Below are 14,981 nucleotides of genomic sequence, written 5' to 3'. Positions count from 1 at the left end.
TATGGAATCCAATTTAAAGATTGATTTGGCACTAAATTCCATAAAGTGTGGTTATGTAACATAAAAATAAAAGTGGCCCCAAAATTGATCCTTGTGAAATGCCATGTCTACAAAATTGTTTGACAGTGGGGTAAGATATAAAGTATTCACATGTTTCTCCTAGATAGAAGCACAGAGAGGAGTAACCATTTGTTCACAAGGAAACATTATTGCCAACTGATCAAATTAAACAAAAAGTGTGACACATTTTCCGAGAGTAGCCGCACAAAGCAGAGGCGTCATAAAATACGAGGCATTTCGTGGTGCTCAGCCAGGAGATGGTTAAACTTTTGAATTTTTTTAAACCTTATCACTAATTTGTTTGGATTAATTATTTTATTCCAGAATAAAAGTTATTTTAATTTGTTGGCAATGTATGTGATATGATTTTTATATTTTGTTGAAGGTTTATTTTCAGTGACACGGCTTTATACTATGTTTGAATCACTAATTTGTTCTTTAGGAGTGCCAGTTCATCGCCCACGACTTCATCCTTAACCACCTCAAGTAGCGATGAGGATTGACTTGTACAACCTCAGTGTAACTAGCAATCAATCCCCCACTTGTGTTTTAATTCAGAAGTTGCAGAGGAAGTAAATACATCAGTTTTGTAGTCAATTACAAAAATATTACCGAACATTGTAATCTCTTTATAAGGACATATTTGCTGAAATATTGTTTATATTATTATTGTAAACTTGTATAAATTATACATATAGGAAGTGGTTGGTGATAAAAAGGTACATAATGTTACCTTTTTAAGTGACTGATTTTCTTCTTTTTTTTTTGCTCCAGTAAGATAACTATAATCAGTCTATAACTATTTACTTCCATGCAATTTTTTGGGTGTGTTTTTCCCCGTAATATTTTAAATAAACAGTTCTTAATCGAGCAAAGCAGTGTATTTATTTTGTGATTTTTTACATTTTATTTAGACTTAGATTTTACTTTAAATTAACATTTTTTTTAAGGACTAAGACCACTTGTCAAGATTGATATAAAATAATAACAATATGTGTCATCTTAGATGAAATCTAAAATCAGTTCATAGAAGATAATTGCAGGCGATTTATTTGTTATCTGGGTGTAGTAATAATAAGAAATAATAGTCGTAAAAATCAAGTCAAAACTTATTTATTCTCAAAAGCAACGTACATATTATATAAGACACAGAATACGAAAAACAATAAAAGAATAAGGATATTCCCCCATGGAAACTGTACATCGGTGTTTGGGGGCAAAGAGTTTTAATTAGTATTATAAACAGCGCTCCTATGATATCTTTGATACTCAGAGTAAATCTGCCGTTGATTATGTTTCTCTTTTGTAGGAAAACGGAAAGGTTTCATGTTTTTGGCTGTAAACTCTAAAACGTGTTGAGTATATTTAATATTCTTAGATTGCTAGGGAACTAAGATAACAAAGTGAAGTGTAAGAGTTTTCATTGATTTAAGTGGGTTTTTGTTTTGTGTTTAAAGCTTTTTAAGTGTGATTTGTATAAATTACGTAACTCCGGAGCTGGCATTAGTGTTTGATGGCAGACTAATTTATATAATCTTCTATTGTAGTTTTAAAATTTTAAGACTCAAATTTAGCACTTGTGTTTCATATTATTCTTTTGATAAGAATGTTTGGAAAAAATTTAAGGTTATCCATTTTGGATTAAGTGGTCAGAGATTGGTTCTCTTATTGTTGTAAATTTTGTCTCATTCAAACCTTTGATTTGAAGTGTGATTAGATAGCTGGCTTGGCCCATTTAAGTTGCTCTCCATATCTCATTTAGAGTGAGTGGGTAATTTTGATATACATGAAAGAACACCTTAAGGTGATGCTACTGCTTATCCCGAAAAGAGAAATAAAACATTTTCAAGGTTAACACAAACATTTTTTTCCACAATTTGAATTGAATTTTTTGGTATAGTTAACTGGAGGTAAATAAACCCACTTGAAGGTTAACCTTGGTAAATTAATAAATTTTAAACAGTACTTCATAAAAATACAGAATTATACATGAAACACAATAAATGCAAACGTTCATGAACACTTTCAACTCTAAAGGTCAGTCTATTTTCAAGATATTGTACTGACGGACAGACAGAAATGAACATTTTCCAGCCCCTCGAGTGATCAGCTTTGCTAATGCTCAGCCAATAAAAGAGCTTCAAGTGTCTAAATCCTCAATAATCTAGTTTTAAAACCCTGTAATAATGTACAACATAAGTTGTATTATCAAATCTACAAGTTCTTATTTAATCCTTTGAAAGTATTGATATCCTGTTAATGTATTCGTAAGAGTAAGGTTACAGGAAATAAAACAAATACCAAAATAGTAACAAAGAATGCCTATTATTGTTACACAAATATTAGCTAGACCAATAAAAGATAGTGGCTGCTTCAAATTCAGTAAATAAATACAGTATTTCACACTATACTAGCCCGCACCAAGTTATTGTACGTAAAGTTTGTAAAAAATGAAAGTCCGTACTCTTATCTACTTTTTTCCATAATTGTCACTACTGTCAAGTTACTTTTCATATTGAATACCATCGTCATAGACATTTGACACCTAATTTGATATCCACTAAGGTCGTTTTGACACTGTTTTTGTCACCGTTCTTCCTCAGTTCTATAAACACGTGGTAATCCCAGAGTGCTAGATTGGGATTGTGATCAAATTGTTGCCAGCTAAATGTTGTGATGTAATATAGTAATGTCATAGAGAACACGTCTGGAAACTTGAGGAAACTCTTCGTCTGTTCATTTTTACTTTTTCGCTCACTTTCTACACCAAATCGACAGTGATCGCTGGGGATCACTCACTCTCTTTTTCGTCATGAATATTATTTCTGCGATCTTTGGAAGCGCTTACTTATTTGTGTATATTTCAATTAATTGGTTTCACGCTTTGGCAGTAAGGAAATAAATAATAGCAGATATTTTACAGTTAGTGCAATTATTAATCGACGGAGGCATTTTAAACAAAATGTAAAAATGATCGATTGTTTCTGTAATCACAGCTGTGGCTTGCCAACAAATGCAGGTACTTATTGCAACAGTGCACAAGCGTAGTATGCGGCGGCGGAATTGCAAAACGGTACTTACAAAATTAAATGTGCCTCGTAATTTGAGTATGATGTTCTGGAACATCAATATCACTTGCATTATTAAAGTGATAAGTAAGTACATGTTTTCATAAAAGGTCAAATAATAATTTTGTTCTTGATAATCTTGTTTTTATTGTAACTGGAACCATAGCATATAAATTGTCTTTGAATTGAATTTTAAGTCATTTGTCCCAACTTATTTAAATTTTTAAGGTAGGCCATGATTTTGTGTGTAAAGTGATAAAGTAATTGTCTATATTTACTTTTTATTATGTCTTTGAATTGTTCGTTGGATTTTTGTGATTATGAATGTAAAACAAGTCTTTTTTGGTTTATGATTTTGTTTAATTCTTTTGGTATAAATTACCAGAGAAAATGTCAAGTCTGGTAATTTATCTGCGAGCCAACCACCGTATGCATGCTTTAGTTGTTGTAGTTGTTTAAGTAGTTTGTGTTTGTACCTTTAGTTGCTTTTGTTGTCAAAGTATATATATATTATATTATATATATTGTTTATATTCATTAGATAAAGTTAAGTTAAATGATAGAGCTTTATACATTGTCGTCTGGCCTACATTTTATTTGCTAAAATAAATTGAATGATTTTATTTGCACCTTTTTCTTTATTTTTGCCTTGTGTTATTTTTGTGTGCACCGTTGGATTGTTTGAATGTGACAGTATTTAATATGTAGTATAAAGATGTGTACAAGAAATTTTACAAAGAATAGTACAAAATGAAAATTTTTTTCTTTTGTACAAATGTATACAAATACAAATCATGAATACTTTTTATTAAACAAAGGAGTTTTCATATTGTTTGTGATATAAAATTAGTATTTTTGTTGAACTAATAAGTTGTTTTAAAGGGAAAACAATGTATTTATAAAAATAAAAGTAATACATTTACAGGAAGTTTATCTTTTAGTACTGTTAAATTTTTTCAGTTGGGGTCAGAAACAGCTTAAAATTTTCAAATTTCTACCTTGTGATTCCTGAAGTAAAACAAACAAATAATCCAACATCATTAAAAAAACCCCTTTTGCACTATCCATATTAAAAATGGCAACTCATAAGAAGTTGTACATTTAAAAAATACAATCAAACACATTTCCTTCTTTATATGAACTCCTGGATTAATTAAATTAAAAGAGAAAATAACATATCTTAATTCAAGTTTCTTTTGAAGTATTGTTTAGTTTTACAATATTCCTCAAAATGTGGTAGTTTGAAACTATGAAATAGTAACCCCAACTTTTGGTCCGTCAGATCAAAGAGTATAAAAACATGGATCCAGTACTTCAAAAGAACTTATGCAGATCTTATTAAAAAATTAAACATTCTGTATTTTTAATATAAAAATAAGCTGCACCCATTCTCTGAAAGGAGAACATTATTAATATTGTTACTTAAACTTTAGTGGAGTAGTAATTGCTTCCACAATTCTTTAATTAGTTGTAAAGTCATAGTTGTTTATTATTGAAATCAAAATTTGAAAGTTCATCATTTTATTCTTATTTTCTAAATGAAACTGTTATTGCAAAGGAAATTTCTTAATTATAACAGATAAGTGATATATTTCAATATCACAATCATAACAATATTGTAATTACTTTTATGTACTAAGACTATTATTTATTTGGTTTTATTTTATAAATAATAGGTTTGTATTCGTAGTCTGACAGTAGTCATAGTTTTAAAAAATACCTGCAGACAGAAATCTTGCCTCATAAGTGATGCCTCAATATGATTGAAATATTGTACTATTTTAAAATTATGTAACTGAAATAATAACAAATTAAATTACTTCACTTTAATTTCTTATTGTTAAGTAATTTAGTAAAGCCTACAAAAGTACTTGAGTTTCAATTTTGGTTAACTAACAATAAACCGTATTTTCGTTTTCATTGTAACCGTCAATTACAGCTAAAAATAGAAAATCCAATAATCAAAATCTGTATGTTTGAAAAATTTTTGAAAACATCCGTTGTGTTTTTATAACACATTTTTTATTCTTAACTTAAACAATGTCAATAATGTTTTTAAACAATAACCAAAAAAGAATAGTGGAGTTACTGAAATGTAATTTTATATAATATAATTTCCAAAAATTTATTTGTTGGGAAAGAATGAACTGGAAATTTATTATTTGACAGTTTTAAATGAAATGCCCACAGTTTAATTAGAGATTTTAAAATTTGGCGAATGAGTGCAAGAACTATCTCCTTGATGCAGGCAACAACTTCTGTTTCTCCATTGATCAGGTAAGTCTCTACTTGTTTTCTGTTGGTTTTCTTTAAGTTAAAATAAAGCATCTCTGGGTGTAGCAAACTCGACCGAATACAGTAGAGTTTCACTAATCCGAACACCCTCGTTGAGAAAATAAATCATGTTAATGAACAAATCATGTTATTTTGCAAATCTAAGTTCGATGATATTAAATTTTCTGGATTTGAAAGACTCCTTATGTATGACAGCAAAAACTTTTAAAATATCTTGACTCTGGTAGTGATAAAGGTTTGCGATCTGGCAAGAAAGATTCCTCATTTACCCTTACCCGTTGCTTAGTATGAATTTAATACTAACCCCAGAAACTAGGAATGTAAATATTTTGATACTCAGTTGTTGTGGTATTGTAGTATCGATGATTCTCAATACCACAACACTTTTTCACTTGATTCCTATAGCATTAAAATGTGTCTATTCGCGAACAATTAATTGGTAACACGTAAATTATCAACTAATAACACATGTTTTTGTTGTACTTTTGTGTACGAAAGGGCGTAGATAGATAACCAAATTAACAAAATATTGTTTTGTGCTTTTAGGCATCCACTGCTCAGTCAAAAACAATCGGATGATTGATTTTTTTTTTACCTGGTAATTTATGTATTTCTATCAATATGTCCTTTATTAGAATATGTGTATGTTCATATCTTAAAATTCTTCTGCCACGACTAAGGGTGATTTGACCAACTGGCCAGATAAGCTTTAGACATAACAAAATGTTATATTGTCTAATATTAGACATTTACCATGTTAGTTACAAATACAGTCAACTCTCGATAACTCGAATTTCAAGGGAACGGCTGTTTTCTTCGAGTTACGTATAGTTCGACTTAAGAATAGTTCGAGTTATAAAGGTAATATTTCACTAAGTTCGACTTACAGAGGTAAACAAAATAAAATTCGAGTTATAGAGGTACAAATAAACTATGTTTTTTATTCCCTACATCCTTTACAAAACTAATGTATGTACTGTAACTACATACAGCATTTGTACTTACTCTCACACTGCAATGTATGCCTACAATTCATACGTACATACAATACAAAATTTCGAGTTGTAGAGGTAATGTATTTAAAGACTTCGACTTATCTACTAAACTTCGAGTTATAGAGGTAAAATTCGGGTGCAAAATTAATTCGAGTTACGCATGGTTTTTTTTTTTCGACTTAGGCATGTTTTCTCAAGGGAACGGAAAAAAATTTGAGTTATCAAAGAATTCAACTTATTGAGGTTCGAGTTATCGAGAGTCGACTGTACACAGAAATCAGTATCGAATTCAAAATCAGGAATTAAGGCCGCAAATTTTAGTGTCTGTATCAGAATTGGAATCAAGTTTTTTTTATTATCAGCCCATCCCCAGCAGAAACATTGAAATTTCAATTGTTCCAAACCTAACCTGTACCAGCAATAAATTTAATGTTAAGGCAAACTGATAACAGTACCATATGTAGTGTTGCACAATAACGTACTGTATTCCTATGACTCACAAAAGTATATGCTTCACTGATATCTGTAGTATTTGTCTTTTACAACAGATTTATTTCAGTAATGCAAAAATTCAACAATGTAATTAATTTGGATTAGGGAGGCTCTACTGTTGTTTTATTAATCAGTTTATTCACAACTACTTCAATTATTTAAAAAAATTATTGCTTACTATTAAATTGTTCATTATTATATGATTAGATATTTGCTTTCAAACTAATGATGGGTTCAAATATAACTAACACTGTACCTATTTAGTGATGCTTTATTTTAAAGCTTTATTGCTAAATTGAATTTTACTTTATGCAGTGTTTTTTATTTTTGCTTGTTTTTTTTTTTAATTTTTTATTCGTTGATCCAAAATCTGCATGTGCATGAATCTTCCTAACCCTGAACTTCTCAAACTTTACCCGTACTGGATTAATCGTATCAATCAAAGCACCTGAACTTTGTAATAAAGTTTCAGCATATAATATTACCAACTTAAATGCGGTCTTTATTTTTTTTTACAATGTTAGTTCTAGTAAAGTGCATTGTGTATTGAAACACTAACAAGTTAAAATGACTAATTTTTCAGGAGTTGTTCAGCTTACTAACTTGGATCAAAGGGATGTCAATTTGGCTTTAACTTACTAGCTCTCCTCCTGTTTTTTTTTTTTTTTTCCGAGTAAGACAGACTGTTGTGGGTTTCAGTGCAAGGAAGCGGCCGATCCCGTACCATCGACCGACACCCCCCACCCCCTTCCAGTGCCAGCAGCTGGTCGTCTCGCAGTGATTCAGCTCGACACAGCTGGTCTCACAGCCGTTCCCCTCCCCTGCAGGATCCAGCCCTCTCTACAGCCACTAAAACTGACCCATCCATAAGAGCCAGTGACTGCATGATTGTGCTTCATTGTCCTCTTCATAGGAAACTTCAAGAAATTCACAGAAAAAAACTAATTCCATGCCACAGTGATCTCTCCACAATTTCATATTTATACAATCTGCTAAATATCTGGTATATTTGTTACAAGTGACTCAGAGAAATTATGGTAATTTATCAGTGACATTGTTAATCAAAGCTCATCTGTCTTCCGAAAATGGTTCAGCTGGGTTTCTTAAAATGTCATTGTAAACACAGGCTGATCAACATTTCACAAACTGATTTTGTGAATATCAGCTGGGATTCTCTCGATATCATTGTAAACACAGCTGATCAACTTTTCACAAACTGACCTTGCAAATATCAGCTGAGTTATTCTCTATCTCTGTAGACACAGCTGATCAAATTTTCACAAACTGATTCTGCGAATCTCAGCTGGGCTTCTCACAATGTCTGTTGTTAAACACAATGGAACCTTCAGTGATCCTTTCAATATTAGTTGGTTTTTCTCTTAGTGCCATTGTCCAAAGTTGCTAATCTACTTGTCGAAAAGTGATTCTGCAAAGCTGTCATTTCAAACTACTAACGTAGTAAAACGTTCCTGATCTAGTCTCCACGTAATGTTTTTGTGAATCAGGTTGTTTCTAACATCAACATTGTAAAAACATTCTGATCTAATTACATCATACTGATTCCGTCAATCTCGGCAGATTTTTCATCCTGGCGTTTTAGAACGTAGCTGATCCACTCATGACAAACTCATTCAGTGAATCACAGATCTCAAATGCAGTTGACCTTGTCCTCACAAAATGATTCTATGCAACTCAGCTGGGTTTCTCACAGTGAGATTTTTGAACATATTTGGAATCACAAAGTAATACTTGGATCTTGTCTGTACGTTCACTGTGAGGACACTATGGTTGGTTGTGTTCAACTAAGTTCGTCTGCTCCTTGGAAAAAGACAGTTTAATAATAAATATCTAACAGTGAAGACGGTTAAACTTGCAAGATCGTCTTGATGTGTTTGTAGAACACAACTGGTTTTCGCCTGCAATGGTTCTGTGAAGCAACTCTATCTTGTGATGAGTATTTAAAACACAGTTGTTTGTCTCACAGTTTCATACTTTACAATGTGATCCAGCCCTCCTAATGAGTATGTTCTAGACATTAAGATGAACTCGGATATGCCATCTCGACCTCTGCTATAGAGTATAACATACACTATACACCAATATTTATTCTGTGTGTGACTTCTCAAGTTATATTTCAGTGATTAGTATAAAAGACATATTTGAATTGCGATGACTAGTATAGGATGTAAGAGCCAATTTGCACTGGAAGAAAAACCTAGTTTTTTGGAAAATTAATTAAAGGAATTTCGCCTAATGAATTGATCTCAGTTGCAGTAATTTGGTGAGGGTCTGAGTGAGAAGGTAAGCTATTAAAAATATCAAACGATACTGGTCAGACACGTACTTTTTATGTAGGAGACTGAAAACTACCTGAGGGGTCATAACATAACATGCTTTTCAGCTTGTTGGCCTTAGGTCAGTTTTAAGTGTGCCAATCTCTACGTTACCACATCATGGATATAGAGTGAGATGACGTTGAGGAACTTCAGGAATTCGAAAGAATCTCTACAGCTTTTCTAATGGTGGAGGTCTGCTGATGTTCCAAGACTTTTTTGTACAACGACGATTTGTTAGATTCGTAGCAGATGTTCCGTCCCTTGTGACAGGGCCATACATAGGAGTGTAAAAGTGAGAAGTAGTCGGTAAACTGTTAAGAGAAATTAACTGTTTTTTCCCAAAAAGTTGCTGATGCTGTTTCTTGCTGAGATTGTCCACTTTAAGTCCATCATCAGGAATAGGAATGATGCTGACAATGTGGTTGATATTTACACAGTGCAAATTGGCTATTGTCTCCTGAACTGTTTTAATTTATTTTCTTATGATACTTCATGTTTCAGTACTTGTGTAATAATTTTTTTTTAAGTAAAGAAAATCAAAACTGTAATATAAAAAACCTACTCGAGACAGGCAAGAAAGTGAGTTAATAGAAATGTTGTAAAAATGTTCGGTTCTATAATCATAATTTAAAGAACAAAAATGACTTTTAGTTGTATGTGTCTCTTATATTCAACTACCATGACCAATGTGAGCTATTATTTACATGAAGAAAAACATTAAATTTGGAACATAATACAGTATATTAAGGAGGCGCTCTACATCATAGAGGATCAAAAAACAAATGTTATAATTTAACCCTATCAACTCGATAAATTGTTTTAAATTAATTTTCTTAATATCAGCATATTACAAACCCATATTACACTGTTGAGTGTTTTGTTTCTAAAACACTAAAAGAGCCATTTATGTTTAAGAAATGAAGCAGAAATATATTGGTTTTCAAACATAATTAAAAAAAAAAAAAAAATAGAAGACATTGAACAAAAGCTATAAACCTAGAAACCTAAATAGGGCTACCATGCTTTCATAAAATATGCTTTATAAAAAGCTTTCCTCATAGGATCTTATTAACACGGTTACTGCGGAAAAACAGGCCAATAATGTACCCGATATGCGGCAAAATTCATACTCAGTGCTATTTTGGTTCAATAAACTGTAAAAATCATACTGGGTATTATACGTTCATACATGTTAATAATATACGGGTCAGTCCGGATAATACACCATACATAATTTATAAGACTTGATATGTACACAATTCTGTCACAGTTTCTTCACTAGGTTGCATCAATAAACAATGTAAACAAATCACTTTCTGGACAGCTTGTCTGCATTTCATGGCCAAACTGAAGTGTTTGTAAGGAAATTTGCTCCATCTTTAAATGGAGCTTAAAAAAGCTTTAAATGTTTCCAGTGTGTGCTGTAATAATGCAACATGAATCAGATAAATCAACAGCGTTGTAACGCTACTGTCTGGAAAATGCCCTGTAGTGAACGTGTTGATAACCTTTCGAGGCAATCTCACTCTTAGCATCAGCTCTCGTAAGCATTTTGTCGCAGAAAGTTGTTTGTGGTAGAGCGCCTTCTTAAGCAACCATGATCTATGTTATTATTATAAATAAAAAGTTTAAAAGAAACCTTGTTTTGGAAAGCTCAATAATTTTTTTGTGCAATTTATGTTCCCAGAATACATACAGAACATAAGTGTCCAGATATGTCTGTTAATGATATGTTATCCAACAAGTAAAGTTGGTTTTCTCACTTTCCTCTGAAAAGCATTTTTCTGATTGTGAATACATTGGTGACATTTGTTGCCCTACACTGTTCTAATGTTATAGAGAAAAGGTTTCTCGTGCTGAGAGCCAAGGCAGGAATTCTCGCGTATAAGTACTTACTGATAAAAATTGTTCTAGTCAGTTTTACTCAAAGTGCAAAAAATTGTATGATATATTATGTAGATAGAATCTGAAAGTGTACTATACAATGTTCGGGCGGATACTAAGGGTAAAGATCATCGCCCCACCATGCTTGTTATCGTTACCAAAGCTTCTGTATATTTTTGCTAGTCATCATCCCTAGTCTAAATAATTAAGAATAAATATTTATACGAATATTTATCTGGCTTTCAGAATGATCTCGTTATAGTATTAGAATAGTAGTCTATTTAAATAATTTAAGAATTTGCGTACTTTTGTTTGGCAAATTGATCACCTCATAATTAATTGGCAACGTGTTTTTTATTTTAACTCCTAAGTCAAAATGGGGTTCCTTATTTAATCGACAATGTAACGCTTGTTGCTTTGAATTCTTGTGTAAAAATTAGAGTATCTAAATCACCGACACACTGTTAAAGTCACTCATATACAATTTATTTATTTGTATATACAATCTAGTATTATTGATGCAATTATTTAATTAATAGGTATTTGTTTATTTTCTAGTCAATTTGGAAATGTGTTCTGTTTTATGTAATTTAATTCTAATTATATTTTGTATTTATTCAAAGTTAGATCTAGTCAATCTGGAAATGTGTTCTGTTTTATGTAATTTAATTCTAATTATATTTTGTATTTATTCAAAGTTAGATCTATGTGATAGTTGTTAAATTTATACTATTTATTCAGCTGATGTTAATATTGTAAATTATGTAGATGTTTGTACACTAGGGTGTTATTATTTATTACAGTCGTTATTTTTTACTTTGAAAACGAATTTGGTTGTCAGTTGAATTATACATTAACTATCAAATTATTTAATTATTGAAATATTCTTACAAACTAATATAAGTGAATTTTGTTTATTAAGAAAAGATGCAATTTTAATGCAGCTCCTTATAGTAATTATCAGTTGTTAAAAATCTTCTCTTCTCATTGTATTGATATCTCAGTGATGTTTTAGGCTTTGGTTTATCCAATAAGGTAAAATAGAAGCTAATTGAGAGATGAACAAAGTATAAAGAACGTATGCAGTTAATATGACACAGTAATATTCCACCACCCTCAACAGACAGTGTTGTGGTTTGGTAAACCCCTCCACCATTAATAAGCTCCCCTCTTTTGAAAATCCAGTTTCTTTACTCACCTCTCAACCAGTATGTTATTTTCTTCATACGATTTAGCTTCTATATTTACAAATTGAAGTACACAACTAATGTGTGACGGAAGAAACTGTAGAATAATAGCGAAGTGCTTAATTTAATTTTAGAACTTTAATTTAGAATTAACGTTTTAACGCAAATAATAACTGCTCTAGTGTACGTTATTGCTTGAGTGTTTGCATTTTTGTTGTTAATATTATTTTACCATTCCTACTGGCGGTCTGTCGATCGCCAAACGAGTCAACTCTAGTCACTAGGTTAAGGCATCACTAGGTTAAGGTACCTTGTTACATATGTTTATGTGATATGTAAATTAAACTTATTGCTAGTAGTTCTATTGTATCTTGTGCAATTCTGTAATTTATGCTTTTTTGTTGTGTGGTGTTATTTTTATTTATTTATTACAAAGGGTGTTTTACTGTAGGAATTTACAATAAGCGTACTTAAGTAGACTTTACGCGTTTTTATGATATTAAGAAATCTAGTTCTCATAAATTGATATTATTTTTATTAAAATTATAATAAGATTATGCCATTATTTTCATTGTTGGTTCGACATGGTTATATTCGCTTCTGCTCTAAAAGATCATTATCGATTTGATTCTTATGTACAACAAAGATACAGATTTCTCAAACTAAATACTTAACAAGTTGTGGTTGGAAATTGATGACCTCCAGGTATTACCGAAAAGGTGTGTTCATTATTGTAAGGGAAGGTATTTCACTATCTGTATTTTCTAAAAACATTCACCGAAGTAATTTTTATGTAAGTAATGAAACTGCAATTTTATTTCTATGAGACATATCTTCAGCAACAAAACTACAATAACTAAAACTTTGAGTGTAATATCGTACTAGAACATTATTATGTTAAGTATAAATACTACTTAATAAATAAGAACTTAGCTGTGTTAACACATGTATAACCAATTGCTTAACTTGTTAACAGCAGCAGACGCCGGTAGTGCATGTACTGTGTTATAAGACTACTATGATCACTCTGTATTGAGCCGCATTGAAGGTGTTAGTCATATTTCATCAATTTTGTTGCTACTCAGTACATACAGAAATTATATAAGTAAACTGTCAACTGTGTGAATTTCATATCAAAATCAAAAAGCAATCCGTTTAGTTTTCAATTTAAATTCAAATTTACAACAATGATTCATCAGGGTCAACCAGTGCGTTTACCAAAATTTTGTTATTATTACTTATTACCGTTAGTAACAGAAATAGTTTTGTAAATATTGATTTAATAGTAAATCCCATGACAAATAAAAAAATAATTAGCAGCAATTAAGTGCTGTGTGGAGAGTCAGTTTCCATTAACAACTACCAATTAACAATTTATTTATTTCACGATCAATTGTCTAGCTTATAAGCAAAACTCAAAGGAAACTTTTACACTTTATCTAACTGTGCAAAACCACGTTGTACTTTAATTTTTATAGTAAATCTAGATTACAAATTACAATAATGTTTGTATATAAGCAGAAGATAAATCAATGTGGACGATTGCCCACCGATTGTAACATAGTGATTGTTGACATTGAAATGTGTCTTGTACCTAACTTGTTGAGCCCATAGAATGAGCAGAACAACATGGCCATGGGGAGTCCCTGCAAACAACGTAAGATAAAATTGCCAGTGACTCGGTGGTGGCTGAAAACCATAGGTCTGCCCTGGCATAGGCAATGTTAAGTGTTAATACATTTTGTGGGAGGGATTCACTTTTTTGCTAGCTAGTAAAAGGCTAACCACCGGGATGTTACTGGAAAAAATGTATATTACCCTATAAAAATTAATGTGAATCAAAAAAATTACCCCTCTAGACAACTTTAACATGCCTTTTAGAGATTTGAAATACAAACCAACCTGGTTCATCCGGACCTCGTTTATCTGGATCTCCAGGTTATTCGAATCAGTTTTACAGAGCAAGAAATTTAAATTATTTTTAAGATGATATAAATTTTGTTGAATTTCGAGCGTAATTTGTTTTCCTGTTACCACATGTTTGATCAAAGTGATGGATAATATTATAACACGATACAATATTGTTATAACCCTACAATATTGAGAGTTTGATCATTGTAAATTTGGAAGAGTAAATGATTGGCTTCAGACCGGCAATAGCATTGGTGCGATGACTGATGACTGACGTAGGAATCTTATTAGCAGCTTTTTTTTCAATGATAACAGAGGACAGTGTAAAAATTCTGATAAGAAGAACCGGAGATTTTATGACCCAATGTGGTGTCACAGCGGAGTAGGTAGACCGATGGATTAATTTTGGGAGATAGTCAAAAGTTTTGAATTGTTATCAATACCTTAGATTATATCTCGGCTTCTCACTCTTATCAATATCCTTCTTTTTTATCACCCCACTTCTGCTCAAGGTGTGGTCTCGACTAGTTATACTTATGTCTTGTGTGGTTGTTGGTTGTTTTAATGTGTTTTTCTTGTGATAAGACAATTTAAGGTATTCTATGTTTTAACATTTAAGTACTTAAATACAGTATTCTGTATTGTTATATCTTATTTGAAACGTTTGTGCTTTTAATTCCTCTTTGGAAACTAGAATCCGCTCTCGAATGAAATAGTAATAGATTTCTAATTAAGTAAGTTAATAGGTTGAAA

General features: G+C 31.4%; 1 protein-coding gene across 5 annotated transcripts in view; it reads left to right on the top strand.

The window, feature by feature from the left end:
• LOC124367942 (serine/arginine repetitive matrix protein 2-like) overlaps positions 1 to 14,398 on the top strand; it is a 95,619-nt gene extending 81,221 nt beyond the window's left edge. For 4 of the 5 annotated variants that reach the window (XM_046825159.1, XM_046825156.1, XM_046825157.1 and 1 more), the window contains one exon: positions 7,610 to 14,398. In XM_046825159.1, the coding sequence (XP_046681115.1) occupies positions 7,610 to 7,691 (82 nt within the window). In that variant the 3' untranslated portion in view covers positions 7,692 to 14,398. Of the gene's footprint in view, positions 1 to 502; positions 932 to 7,609 lie in introns of those variants that run through there. The other variant, XM_046825158.1, reaches the window with a different exon arrangement.
• Positions 14,399 to 14,981: the final 583 nt, after the last annotated feature.

The sequence above is a fragment of the Homalodisca vitripennis genome, chromosome 8 (assembly GCF_021130785.1).
Source record: "Homalodisca vitripennis isolate AUS2020 chromosome 8, UT_GWSS_2.1, whole genome shotgun sequence".
NCBI lineage: Eukaryota > Metazoa > Arthropoda > Insecta > Hemiptera > Cicadellidae > Homalodisca > Homalodisca vitripennis.
Note: the sequence above shows the minus strand (reverse complement) of the source record. Positions and strands in the feature narration are given on the sequence as shown.